General features: G+C 39.7%; 1 protein-coding gene and 1 pseudogene across 4 annotated transcripts in view; both read right to left on the bottom strand.

Moving 5' to 3' along the window:
• Positions 1–3,063: 3,063 nt before the first annotated feature.
• iffo2b (intermediate filament family orphan 2b) overlaps positions 3,064–12,165 on the bottom strand; it is a 33,924-nt gene continuing 24,822 nt past the window's right edge. The window contains exons 4-10 of one of the 4 annotated variants that reach the window (XM_056255335.1): positions 11,971–12,030; positions 10,211–10,381; positions 9,925–10,064; positions 8,807–8,996; positions 6,276–6,365; positions 6,019–6,143; positions 3,064–4,303 (exon numbers count right to left, since the gene is read on the bottom strand). In XM_056255335.1, coding sequence (XP_056111310.1) covers positions 4,198–4,303; positions 6,019–6,143; positions 6,276–6,365; positions 8,807–8,996; positions 9,925–10,064; positions 10,211–10,381; positions 11,971–12,030 — 882 coding nt within the window. In that variant the 3' untranslated portion in view covers positions 3,064–4,197. The remainder of the gene's footprint in view (positions 4,304–6,018; positions 6,144–6,275; positions 6,366–8,806; positions 8,997–9,924; positions 10,065–10,210; positions 10,382–11,970; positions 12,031–12,165) is intronic. The other 3 variants (XM_056255336.1, XM_056255337.1, XM_056255338.1) reach the window with 3 other exon arrangements.
• On the bottom strand, positions 8,669–8,785 carry LOC130088541 (5S ribosomal RNA; annotated as a pseudogene).

Below are 12,165 nucleotides of genomic sequence, written 5' to 3'. Positions count from 1 at the left end.
TTCAGCGGCTCTGATTGGCTGGAGTGCAGTGACGCGAACATCAGAAAAACCAGCTGGTCAAAGGCATCACACAGCTTTGGGAAGAACGGATACATGCTCTTCTATGTGAAAAGGTAAATAGTAGCACAATACTAGTGCTCAACTAATGTCCTCAGGTAGCATATATTAAGTCACTGTTGTTTTGTAGTTGAGCAGCAGTGGTTTACGCAGTTATGAAGAGAAAGCGAAGCTTAGTGAAGAAGTTCCAGTCTCTAAACTCGTCTAAAAGGCCAGTTTCTGAAGGCTTTCCAGTCAAATGACTGCTGGATTCAGAGACCAGAGTGCTAACCATTACACCATGGAACCTGTCCAGGAAAATCCTGTGAAACGAATGATGGAATCATGAAGCAAAGCAAGACTTTTGGAGATGGTCAAGTGCCCTCTTGTGCCGCCAACCCTTGGTGCATGTGGGTCACCCCAGCCCTTCAAATCGCAGGCAGGGCTCGTCCGGGACCTCTTGCACCCCAAGAGAATCAAATCCCTGACCAACGAGCCACTCCAGGCTTTAGCTACTTTCCATTGCAAATAATTGGCAATACTGTACTTTTTATAGTGAACTTAAATGAAATATTTTATGAAATAATTTAAAAACATCAATTCTATCCTAAATGAGCTCGTTTCATTTAATGAATTGGACTGTTAGGTTTTATAGTGCAGGAAAAGCATTATGTGCTTAAAAATACCTTTGGCACTTAATGAAAAAAAAAATAGTGCAGTGAATTCAGTCAGACAAATCACTGAATAATAAATAAATTATATTTATAATCTTATTTAAGTCTCATTCTCGTCTATTATTTGTTTTTAATGCATTTTACATAAATTGGCAATTTTTTTAAAAACTTTTTTTACTGTTATTATTTTTATGATTATTTTAAATTACTTTTTAAAAGTAAAGCACTTTGAATTACCAATTAAATAAACTTGCCTTGTCAATTTTTTTTAATTATTACAAATACATTTTTGATAAAGGAATTGAATAAAAAAAATAATAATAATACTTTCTCTGCTTCCCTAGTGAGTGTATTATCGAAATGAACACAGTCTACATTCATGGCCATAAACGCTAAACAAATTGTGTTTTGTTAAACTTAATCATTATGAACAAAAGGACCTCAACAAAGCAAGTGAATCAATTGTGTTTATTTTTTGACCCAGCACCAATTACATTCATTATTTTGAAACATACACCAGTTGCTCACACACCAGGAAAACTCATCTGCAGCATAAACAAATGACAAAGAGAAATATTCTAATGTACGTGCACTGATCATTTCAGATGTCAAAGTAATTATAATAAAAAGAAACTTGTATACTATGAGAAGGATGCAGGCCACAGATGTTGCGAAAGCCACTAACTTACAGAAACTGTAAATCTGTTGTATAGCTTTCTGTGAAGCTCGCTGATGCTGGTACGATGACGCTGATGCGCCACTTGCTGATAGGGGTCTACTGAACTGGTGTTTTATGCTCTATTAGAAATTCCATATTAAATCTAAAAGTAATTGTGCAACGTCACTGTATCTGCAGCTTGGCGGACAAAACCCGTCTTCAGAAAAGACCTCATACGGTCAAAGGTATGTAATGTACTGTGATGTAAAATAAGGCTAACGTGACCCAACAGAGCAATAACATCCAGTGTTTTATCTTGTGTCTGATGGACTAAATAACATTTTCTATGAGCTCATCTGATATTCTGTACATTCATTGATAAAGGCATGATGTGATAAGCTAATGCGTTTACCCTTCATAGGAAAAACAGCATAATTGATGTGCAGACAAAACAAAGGCCCGAAACATATTCTATGCAAGTACGTGAATACAAGCGCTACACAAGCTCGATTTTGTGTGTTGTGTACGCTTATGAAAGTTCACACAATATGACCCCGTCATTACAGTTTCACAGAAGTGTCAGCCTGCATATGCTGCCATTTTGTGCTTTTCTTAAAACTAACATGATCACAGCATTACTTTCTCATCCAGTTTCAATTAGAAAGCTCCTTCCGAATACAACATTCAAGTTCAAGCACAAAGATATTTACCAAATCATACCTTTGTTTTGAATACTTACAGAGATGCTTCTCATTTGTCCTTTATAAAGACTATGAACATTGGAATTAAATCAGAAAACACGCAACATGCACTTTTTCCAATTCACCTTGCGATGCTGCCCTTTGCCCATTTCTTTGTTCATAAAACATAAAATAGATTTTAACAAGAGGCATCTGACCCATATTATGAATTCAGATTCAGAAAAGACAAAAAAATAGCTTAGTTTTCACCATAAACAATAAAAATAAAAAATAGACCAACAGTGTTTCAGGTTAAAAAAGGCGAGAACTCGGTGCAGGTTTTATTTTTTTCTAGGGAAAAGCATCCAAATTAGCCCTGGATACCCTGAACAATATAAAAAGGTGAATTTTATACATTTATAAAATTCAAAAGCCAGAATTTACACAAACCAAATTGCAAAATGTACAGATGATTTTATCAAATACGATATCAGGTCTTTAAAATAGCTAATAAAATGAATGAACAAAAACAATGCCCACCAGCTTTTTTACTACAAAATATATATTTTAAAAACCCTCTGCAACCATATAATTACATCTTTGAGCTTATACTTAAATGACTTATAAGTTTAATAAACCCATCAAATTTCCCCATATTTTTAGATTAATATAATTAAAATAATACGCATGAACAATTTTTAACCCAGGAACATACAAGATTAAAATGCAAAATATAAAGAGCCAAAAGACCCCAAGCAAGACAAACAAAGGCAGTTAAACCTCATAGATACCGAAACTTTATAAGCCATATCCATGAAAACAGACGCTGAATCTGTACGGAACAGCGGCCATCGTGAGCGCCAACTTGTCCCATAATCCTTTGCATTTGTAACTATTGAATTTACATATATTTATAGACATGGGTATGATTTCAGATAAACCCAACCGCAGCTAACAAAGTATGTTCGCTGAACATTCAAAATGTCCAGTTTAAAAAAAAAAATGTTTTAAAAATGTTAAAGAAACATTCCATTTTGCAAACATTCAAGGATTGTTACTTTAGTAACAAGTAACAACATTTAAAAAATGTATGTTTTTGTGCTAACACTTTGAGAACATTATTAAAGACCATATAACTTTAAAAAAAAGTTCTGTTAACGTCACTGAAAGATCGTTTGTTCATAATTTTGAGAGAACCTTGCCAGAACGTTCCCTGTTGGCTGGGACATGGTCTATATACAATCAAAACCTCCACCGAAAATTCTTGACGATTCTTAGCCTTGCAAAGAAATGAGCTTAGACATAAGAAAGTCCCCATACAATCAACAAAATATATTTGATTATTTCCCTCATGATTATGATGAGTGCAACTTTAAAAAGTAGTGGAAATGCAGTAAGGCCATCCAAAATGAACCTGCAATATATACAGTATTTAGGCACATAGCTGTAACCCTTAAAGCTTCAATCGTCATTGGTAGCAGCTCAAAATGATGTGACGCTGTTCCACAGATTCTGTGCGTAAACATTGTGAGGCCTGGGCAACACTTTAAAACATAACAGAGGAAATCGGCTGCGCTGCAAACAAAGGCAAATCATAAACACAGATCCCGAAATAAGGCCGATTGCATAGAACGTGAGCTTGCTCTGTGTTCCACTTTCAAGACTGGGTGCGGGGCTTAAAAGGCCGAAATGTTTCTGCAGTAAACCGTTGATTTCTGAAATTGTTTTTAGAAAAATAAAAAGCCACGAATGTTAAGGAGATCATTCTGATGCGTTTGATCGGAGGGGGTTCAGTCCGTTTTGGTCTGATTGGCTTTCAGTCTGATGTGTCACTGAACGTTTTCCAGTTCATCAAGATATGGATTTGGGTTTGATCAGGTGTATTGTGTGACGTATTTTGGCTGGGACTGATCCGATTCATAGCAGAGCTGTTGCACCGTGTGACGCATCGATATTGATGTCAAGCACAAAAACAACCCTCATCAACTCCGCCCCACTCTGACTCGGAGACGGTAAAGCACCTACAGGATTTTGGGTTTCTGGGAGTGGGCTCTGTCCCTCAGTATAAAGCCATTGGCCGATTGCTGGGTGGCCCGAGAGCTGATTGGAGCTCGTGGGGGGAAGAGGGCGGGGCCGGGCTGGGCAGGTATCAGCTGATTGGCCCCTCCGTCTCTCCATCCTTGTCTGACTCGTCTTGTATCTCGTCAGTGTTCCCTGAGTCACTGCTCGCGGTTGAGCTGATGGAAGGAGAATTTCTGAAGGAATGAGATATTATACGCAGTCACATTATATGATAGATAGAGTTGTCAAAAGTACAGACTTCGGTACCAACTCTGTACTGAAATTTTAGAAATGTGATGTACCAGCATTTCCCTCTAGCATTTGAACGCTCTTAAAAACCTCTGATTGGCCATTGTGTTCACACGCTCAACATATATATCTGTGATTGGCCGTTGTGTTGATGCCCTCAACAAATATGTCTCTGATTGGCCATTGTGTTGATGCCCTCAACATATATGTCTGTGATTGGCCGTTGTGTTGATGCCCTCTACATATATGTCTGTGATTGGCTACAATAATCAACAATGACATCTTTGATGCTATTTATCGAGCGCTTGCATGGATACACATGAGAGCGTTTAAAAGCAGGCGTCTTTGATAGATGCCACTTTCAAACGCTCCTGTTTGTATCCATGTAAGCGCTTGATGAAGAGCATCAATGTCATTGTTGATTATTGTAGCCAATCAGAGACATATATGTTGAGCGTGTGAACACAATGGCCAATCACAGATATATATGTTGAGCGTGTGAACACAATGGCCAATCACAGACATATATGTTGAGCGTGTGAACACAATGGCCAATCACAGACATATATGTTGAGCGTGTGAACACAATGGCCAATCACAGACATATATGTTGAGCGTGTGAACACAATGGCCAATCAAGGGGGTAATCCATCGACCGGAAGTTGAAGCCGGCCGGGTCCCGCCATCTTGTAGCAGAACTTAACTTGCGTTAGCATTTCCATTGACTCCCATTCATTTTGGCATCACTTTGACAGCGAATAACTTTACATCTGAGGCGTTTAAAGACTCCATTTGTCCATTATTTATTTCTAAAGAAACACGACAATGTATAAAGGGCTCCATTACCTTCTATGTTACATTATGGCCCCGTAGAAACAGATTTTGTAAAAATAGGCTAACGATTGCGTCATAACCACTCGACTCTCTGTCGCGCTGTACAGAAATGACCGTACAGACAGGAGGAGAAGCTCGCAGGCGATCGGGGGGACGTCCCGTCAAGGGAGAAGCCCATAGATAATGAGTCCATAAAAGCAACGGAGTACTTACTCCTGCTCACTCACGCCAAAGAACTCTTTGCTCAAGTTCCCCGTCTCTGCAAGATTAACGTTGGCAATTTTCACGCACAGCTACTAGAAGATTAACGTCTGTCAGACAGGTTGCTCACGTCATCAAGCTTAGTTTGAGTCGGTTTCAGTCTGCGTGTCAGGAACGGAAGTGCTCAAAAATCGCTAAAAATGGGCTTCAACTGTCTCAACTGAGTTCCAATGAGATGGCTCTGTCCATTTCTTATACTGTCTATGTGGCCAATCAGAGGTGTTTAAGAATCCGTTCAACAGCGTTCAAATGCTAGAGGGAAAGGCTGGTATCGTCACATTTTTAAGTTTCATGGGATAAATGACACCAAATCTATCAGAGTTGTCAAAAAGAGTTGACTTCGGTACCAAGTCGGTACTTTTTGACAACTCTAATGATATATTTGGTGTCATTCATCCAACAATCAATGACACTGACACCGCAAATATGCAAATAAGGATGTTGAGTGTGAAAAGGCCTTCTGTTAGGCTTTGTCTTTAGCACTTTTGAAGACTATAAACAGTAGACATACTATAATCTGTTATTAGCAAAAGGCTTGTATTGTCTGAATGATCTGTGAGATCACCTGCCACCCTTGATCATTCTCCTGCAGGTCTCCATCTGCACATCCAGCCCTCGCTTCATGCTGCACATCTCCATGTACTCGTGCAGGTGTCTGTTCATGTCACTCTTAGCGGTGGCCAACTCCACCTGTGTGAGAGAGAGGACGATACTTAATCCCAGACACCTTCAACTCCGTCATAAACGAAAAGAGGTTCAGACGGGGGACAAACACAATCATAACCAATCACAGGCAAAAGAGAAAAACAGGCACATTCGAACCTCAATTTGTCCGATTGTCTTTTGATATTCCTGCTCTCTGGTCTTGAAAAGAGACTCGGTCTCATCGATGAGACTGCCGAGACTGCCGTCCTGAGAGGCACAACAGAGAAACAGACTCATTTCACTCATATTTCCTCTCAATCTGTACAGATGTACTGAGAACGACAACACGATACACTACTTTCCAAAAGTTTTTTGAAAGAAATGAATACTTTTATTCAGCAAGGATGCATTAAACTGATCAAAAGTGACAGCAAAGACATTTAAAATGCGACAAAAGATTTCTATTTCAAATAATTGTTGTTCTTTTGAACTTTTTTATTTATCTAACAATCCTGAAAAGAAAAATCTATCATGGTTGCCTCAAAAATATGAAGCAGCACGACAGCCAATCAGAATGAGTTCTGAAGGATCATGTGACTGGAGTAATGACGCTGAAAATTCAGTTTTGCATCACAGATGCAGCTTTTTTTGATGAGCTTAAGAGACATCTTTTTTTAAATCAACAACATTTAAATAACGAGTCAATACATCATCAGTCCTTCATCCAAAATGTGTTTTTGTCTTACCCTGATTCACTATGGTAAGCCTATTATAAGTGTTTTAGACCGGTCGGGATGGTTTTTGTGGGAAATTGTGTACATGTGTCACTCGCCCGTGTGTCTCTTCATATCTGTAAATAGAGTAAAGTTGCTCGGGTGCTTTGCTGTGTGTGTGTGTGTCTCATCATATCTGTAAATAGAGTAAAGTTGCTCGGGTGCTTTGCTGTGTGTCTGGTGTGTGTGTGTGTGTGTGTGTCTCATCATATCTGTAAAGTTGCTCGGGTGCTTTGCTGTGTGTGTGTGTGTGTGTGTGTGTGTGTGTGTCTCATCATATCTGTAAATAGAGTAAAGTTGCTCGGGTGCTTTGCTGTGTGTGTGTGTGTCTCATCATATCTGTAAATAGAGTAAAGTTGCTCGGGTGCTTTGCTGTGTGTCTGGTGTGTGTGTGTGTGTGTGTGTGTGTGTGTGTGTGTGTGTGTGTGTGTGTGTGTGTGTGTGTGTGTGTGTGTGTGTCTCATCATATCTGTAAATAGAGTAAAGTTGCTTGGGTGCTTTGCTGTGTGTGTGTGTGTGTGTGTGTGTCTCATCATATCTGTAAATAGAGTAAAGTTGCTTGGGTGCTTTGCTGTGTGTGTGTGTGTGTGTGTGTGTGTGTGTGTGTCTCATATCTGTAAATAGAGTAAAGTTGCTCGGGTGCTTTGCTGTGTGTCTGGTGTGTGTGTGTGTGTCTCATCATATCTGTAAATAGAGTAAAGTTGCTCGGGTGCTTTGTTGTGTGTCTGGTGTGTGTGCGTGTGTGTGTGTGTGTGTCATCATATCTGTAAATAGAGTAAAGTTGCTTGGGTGCTTTGCTGTGTGTGTGTGTGTGTGTGTGTGTGTGTGTGTCTCATCTGTAAATAGAGTAAAGTTGCTCGGGTGCTTTGCTGTGTGTCTGGTGTGTGTGTGTGTGTGTCTCATCATATCTGTAAATAGAGTAAAGTTGCTAGGGTGCTTTGACGCGTGTCTGGTGTGAGAGGTCAGAGGTTAGTTGTGTGTGTGTGTGTGTGAGGTCAGAGGTTAGTTGTGTGTGTGTGGTGTAAGAGGTCAGAGGTTAGTGTCACAACGAGTGAGAAATGTTGACATGGAGCCGCTAAATCTCCAACCTCCGGAGAATCACCCGTTTTAAACAAACTCCGAACAGAGGAGAGTCAGCTGGAGAAAAGAGAACGAGACCGAGCTCGTAATAAAACAAGAATCAACATCGGCTCGGCTTTTCAGAGATGGAGAACTGAGGGATTTGAAGTGTTGTAAATTTCTTGTTGTATGTATTGAGTTCATTGTAAAGCATCATCTATTGTGAAGGCTCATATTCATCCGCAGTCACTCAGAGCTGAACAGTAGTAGTGTATATGAATGAATGAATGAATGAGGCATTTATAATAGCGCTTTCATATGTACTACTGTACACCCAAAGCGCTTTACAATCATATCAGGGGTTCTCTCCTCAACCAGCACCAGTGTGCAGCATCCACTTGGATGATGCGACGGCAGCCACAGTACAACGGCGCCAGTGCGCTCACCACACACCAGCTATAGTTGGAGAGGAGAGAGAGTGATAGAGCCAATTCAGTGGATGGGGATTATTAGGAGGCCAATGGGTGGAATGTGGCCAGGACACCGAGGTTACACCCCTACTCTTTACGAGAAGTGCCATGGGATTTTTAATGACCACAGAGAGTCAGGACCTCGGTTTAACGTCTCATCCGAAGGACGGTGCTCTTTGACAGTATAGTGTCCCCGTCACTATACTGGGGCGTTAGGACCCACATAGACCACAGGGTGAGCGCCCCCTGCTGGCCTCACTAACACCTCTTCCAGCAGCAACCTGATTTTCTCAGGAGGTCTCCCATCCAGGTACTAACCAGGCTCAGCCCTGCTTAGCTTCAGTGGGCAACCAGTATTGGGCTACAGGGTGATATGGCTGCTGGTGATATAGATGATATAACTCACCGTGTCGGGAGCGTCTCCGTTGCAGTCGAGAGCACCGCTGCTGTTGGTAAGGGCACAGGGTATGTTGTAGTTGGTGAAATCTTCCCATAGCAGGAGCGTATCGTCGTTCTCCTCCCACGTCAGACTGTCACAGTCATCATCGACATCAAACGTCTCCCGCCTAGCAACAAATGAGTTATCTGAACAATGTCTGCACGCCAGGAAAAACAAAGGGACAGAAAAAGAGGAGAGAGAAAGAGCAGGCAGTGAAGACAATCACGGACAAGACAAGAGTGAAGCACAAAACAGGACGAATACATACAAACATACATATAGAGACTATATTCACGAGTTTTCCCTCAAATATTCTTCCAGTAACCTTTAATACAATGTTCGTTCAAAGTTATCTGGGACCAGTTGCGTAAACTTAGACCCAGTTTGACTAACTAGCAGTTAGCTAAGAGGTAATCAGTCTTACTTATCCAATTCAAATAAGACTTATCTACCTTTTTATGTAACTGACTTTAAAAAGTTAGGAAACAGTCTTGAAAAAAAACTTTTAAGACTAGTCTTAGCCGTCTTAGTCAAGCGGCCACTCGTCTTTAAAAATATTCTCAAAAGGTTTTATACTTGGTTCTTGAAATGTTTTTAACATAACCATGAAGAAACTAGACGTTTACAGAGAACATATTGTTAGCTGGGTCTGTTGTTTTCCAATGTGACTTTAGTGTGAAAGGGTCAATTTAAAGAAGCACTCCACCTGAACATGATTTATAATTTGTAATTAAATTAATCATTAATTTGAGTCAGTAAACTCAAAAACATTTTTGCATAAATCAAATTCAGGAATTAAAATGAATAAATGCTGTAGAAAATTTCTGCGAAAGTAGATGAAGCTCTTAACAGGAGTAAGAATCAGATGCTCAAACAGAGAAACACAGAGATTGAAGCTTTACATGGTCAAAAGATGAAAACCTCACTCCCCGTTCACTGGAAATGCATGGAAAAAGCCTACCCCCCCAACCCCCCACCCCCCCCCCCATTGCTTCTCTCCGTCTGCAATTCTTGTCATCACCACTCGATGGAGACAGAGTACAGACATGAAGCAATCTCTGACTGCAGTCTGACACTGGACTCACAGCTGGTTGAACATGCGCTTCATCTCGTCTGTGATGTTAAAGGGAACGTCCTCCTCTGAAGTGCTGGGATCAGCATCCATCTCTGAGCTTTCCTCATCCGAGACCTGCTTCTTCTCCTTCTTTCTGCATGCAACCGCCGCCTGAGACCAAGAATATTACAGGCATATTAAAAGCCATGGACATATAGTGTGTGTTTGGCAGCAATGCAGTGTGACAACCTTGTGTGCACTGCAGTAAAGATCCTTCCTCAGCAGTTTTACTCGTGCGATCTGTGTGTTTTACGCACCCTGTCTGCTGGCGCTCTGGAAGGACTGATGTTGAACATCTTGGACATGTCCTCTGAGTTCCTCTGCTGAGCCACGTCACACAGTTTGGCCGTGATGTCGATTCTCCTGCAGATGTCCATGTCCACCTTCATGGCTTTCTCCTGAATCTTGGAGTCGAGGTCGGACATTTGCTAAACAAAGATTCGAGCAGTGTTAGAAAATGAGAAGAAAACTATTGGTGTGCAAACTATTATGATGCTGGAGAAACAAGAATGACATTTGTAATGTCATTAGATTTGTGCTTAGTCACAGTTTGTCTCCAAACCTGGCCTATAAATATCTGTAGCTTTAAAAAAAGCAATCGTCACTTTATTCTCACTCCCATGCCTCTATATTTACACATAGGCCACGTGCACACTGCAAAGTTTTGCCATGTTGACATGGGCTAAATACAGTCAGTATTTGATTTGACAGCCGCATTTATTAACAGGTGTGACACTCCAATTGTCCATGTAGTGAAGCACATACTGCCTGTCTGAACAAGTAAAGAGATAGTTCAACCAAAAATGAAAATGTTTTCATTACTTACCCTCAAACAACACAAAAGATGATATTTTGAAGAATGTTGGTAATCAGACAGTTGACGGCACCCATTGACTTCCATAGTATTTATTTTCTTACCATGGAAGTCAATGGGTGCTGTCAACTGTCTAATTACCAACATTCAAAATATCTTATTTTTTTTGTTCAACAGAAGAAAGAAACTCATACAGGTTTGGAACAACATGAGGGTGAGTAAATGATGGGTGAACTATCCCTTAAGCAAAATAAATCCACTTTTCTATTGTAACCATAAATGACACAATTTAATTATTAAAGATGGTCCAATCGATGAGCAAATTAGTTCAAATTTATAATTTTTCTAATTTATACTTATTTATTTTGAAAATAAATGTTAAAAAATTTTATATAAATTTTTTGTATATTTTAAAATTATTTAAAAACGATATATTTAAAATAATTTTTTTTACAAATTTAAAAGAAAAATATATATTTAAAAAAAAAAAGCATAAATATTAGTTTTTTTAAATAAAGACTAAAAATATCTATTTTAATATTTATTCAAATTCATTTTTCTAATAAATTACATGCACATTAACAAAATACACATTGCATTAAGAACTGATTGTTCAGTTTGGTTCTCTCCTACACACTGCATTCATGAAAACTCTTTTTTCTGGAGTGAATTGGGTTGGAAAATGCAGTTGTCGCATATAAATAACTGAACTGAGTGCAAAAGGATTCATTGATAATCATATTTAGCTGCAGTATTTATATAGGTGAATAAACTGATCCAAACCAAGAAACTCATTCTCTTAAAAACACACTATGCCACGGGATCACTTCAGATCACTGTAATCTCATGCTGAACGCCAATCACATCAGTCATAATAAATCAATGTCATTGCACACAGATGCTAAGACCAACAAGTTAGTCTTGTGGTGAATCCACAGGCTGCACGCAACAAACTCGAGCAGTTCATTTCACCTAAAGGCCTCATGGGAAACAATTGCTCTGACTCATTTATTGTGTATGTAGAAGAGGAAAAGGCAGAGCACCAAACCGCAGATGCTGAACTAATGCGTCCCTCTGTGTGTGTGTGTGGTTTGTTCATTAAAAACACAACACACAGAGTGCAAGAAACAGATGCGAATCAAACGAATCAAAGCAATTGTTTTCCTTTATTAAACACAGATCATGTCTTGCATTCTCTCTTACTTTCAGGTCCAGGATTTTCCTCCGGTTCTCTACGGCTCTAGAGCGGCATCGCCCGCCAGCCTTTATAATAAATACAGATTTCAGTTCAGTTTTTATTGCCCCAAATCTATTTCTAATATTTACCGGCACACGGTGACACTCGTGTGAATGACTAGCTGACAGACGAGGCAATCCGAGTCGAGCAAAGTTTAACGC

The sequence above is a fragment of the Rhinichthys klamathensis genome, unplaced genomic scaffold, assembly GCF_029890125.1.
Source record: "Rhinichthys klamathensis goyatoka isolate OS25496 unplaced genomic scaffold, OSU_Roscu_1.1 h1tg000120l_1, whole genome shotgun sequence".
In the NCBI taxonomy this organism is placed as follows: Eukaryota; Metazoa; Chordata; class Actinopteri; order Cypriniformes; family Leuciscidae; genus Rhinichthys; species Rhinichthys klamathensis.
Note: the sequence above shows the minus strand (reverse complement) of the source record. Positions and strands in the feature narration are given on the sequence as shown.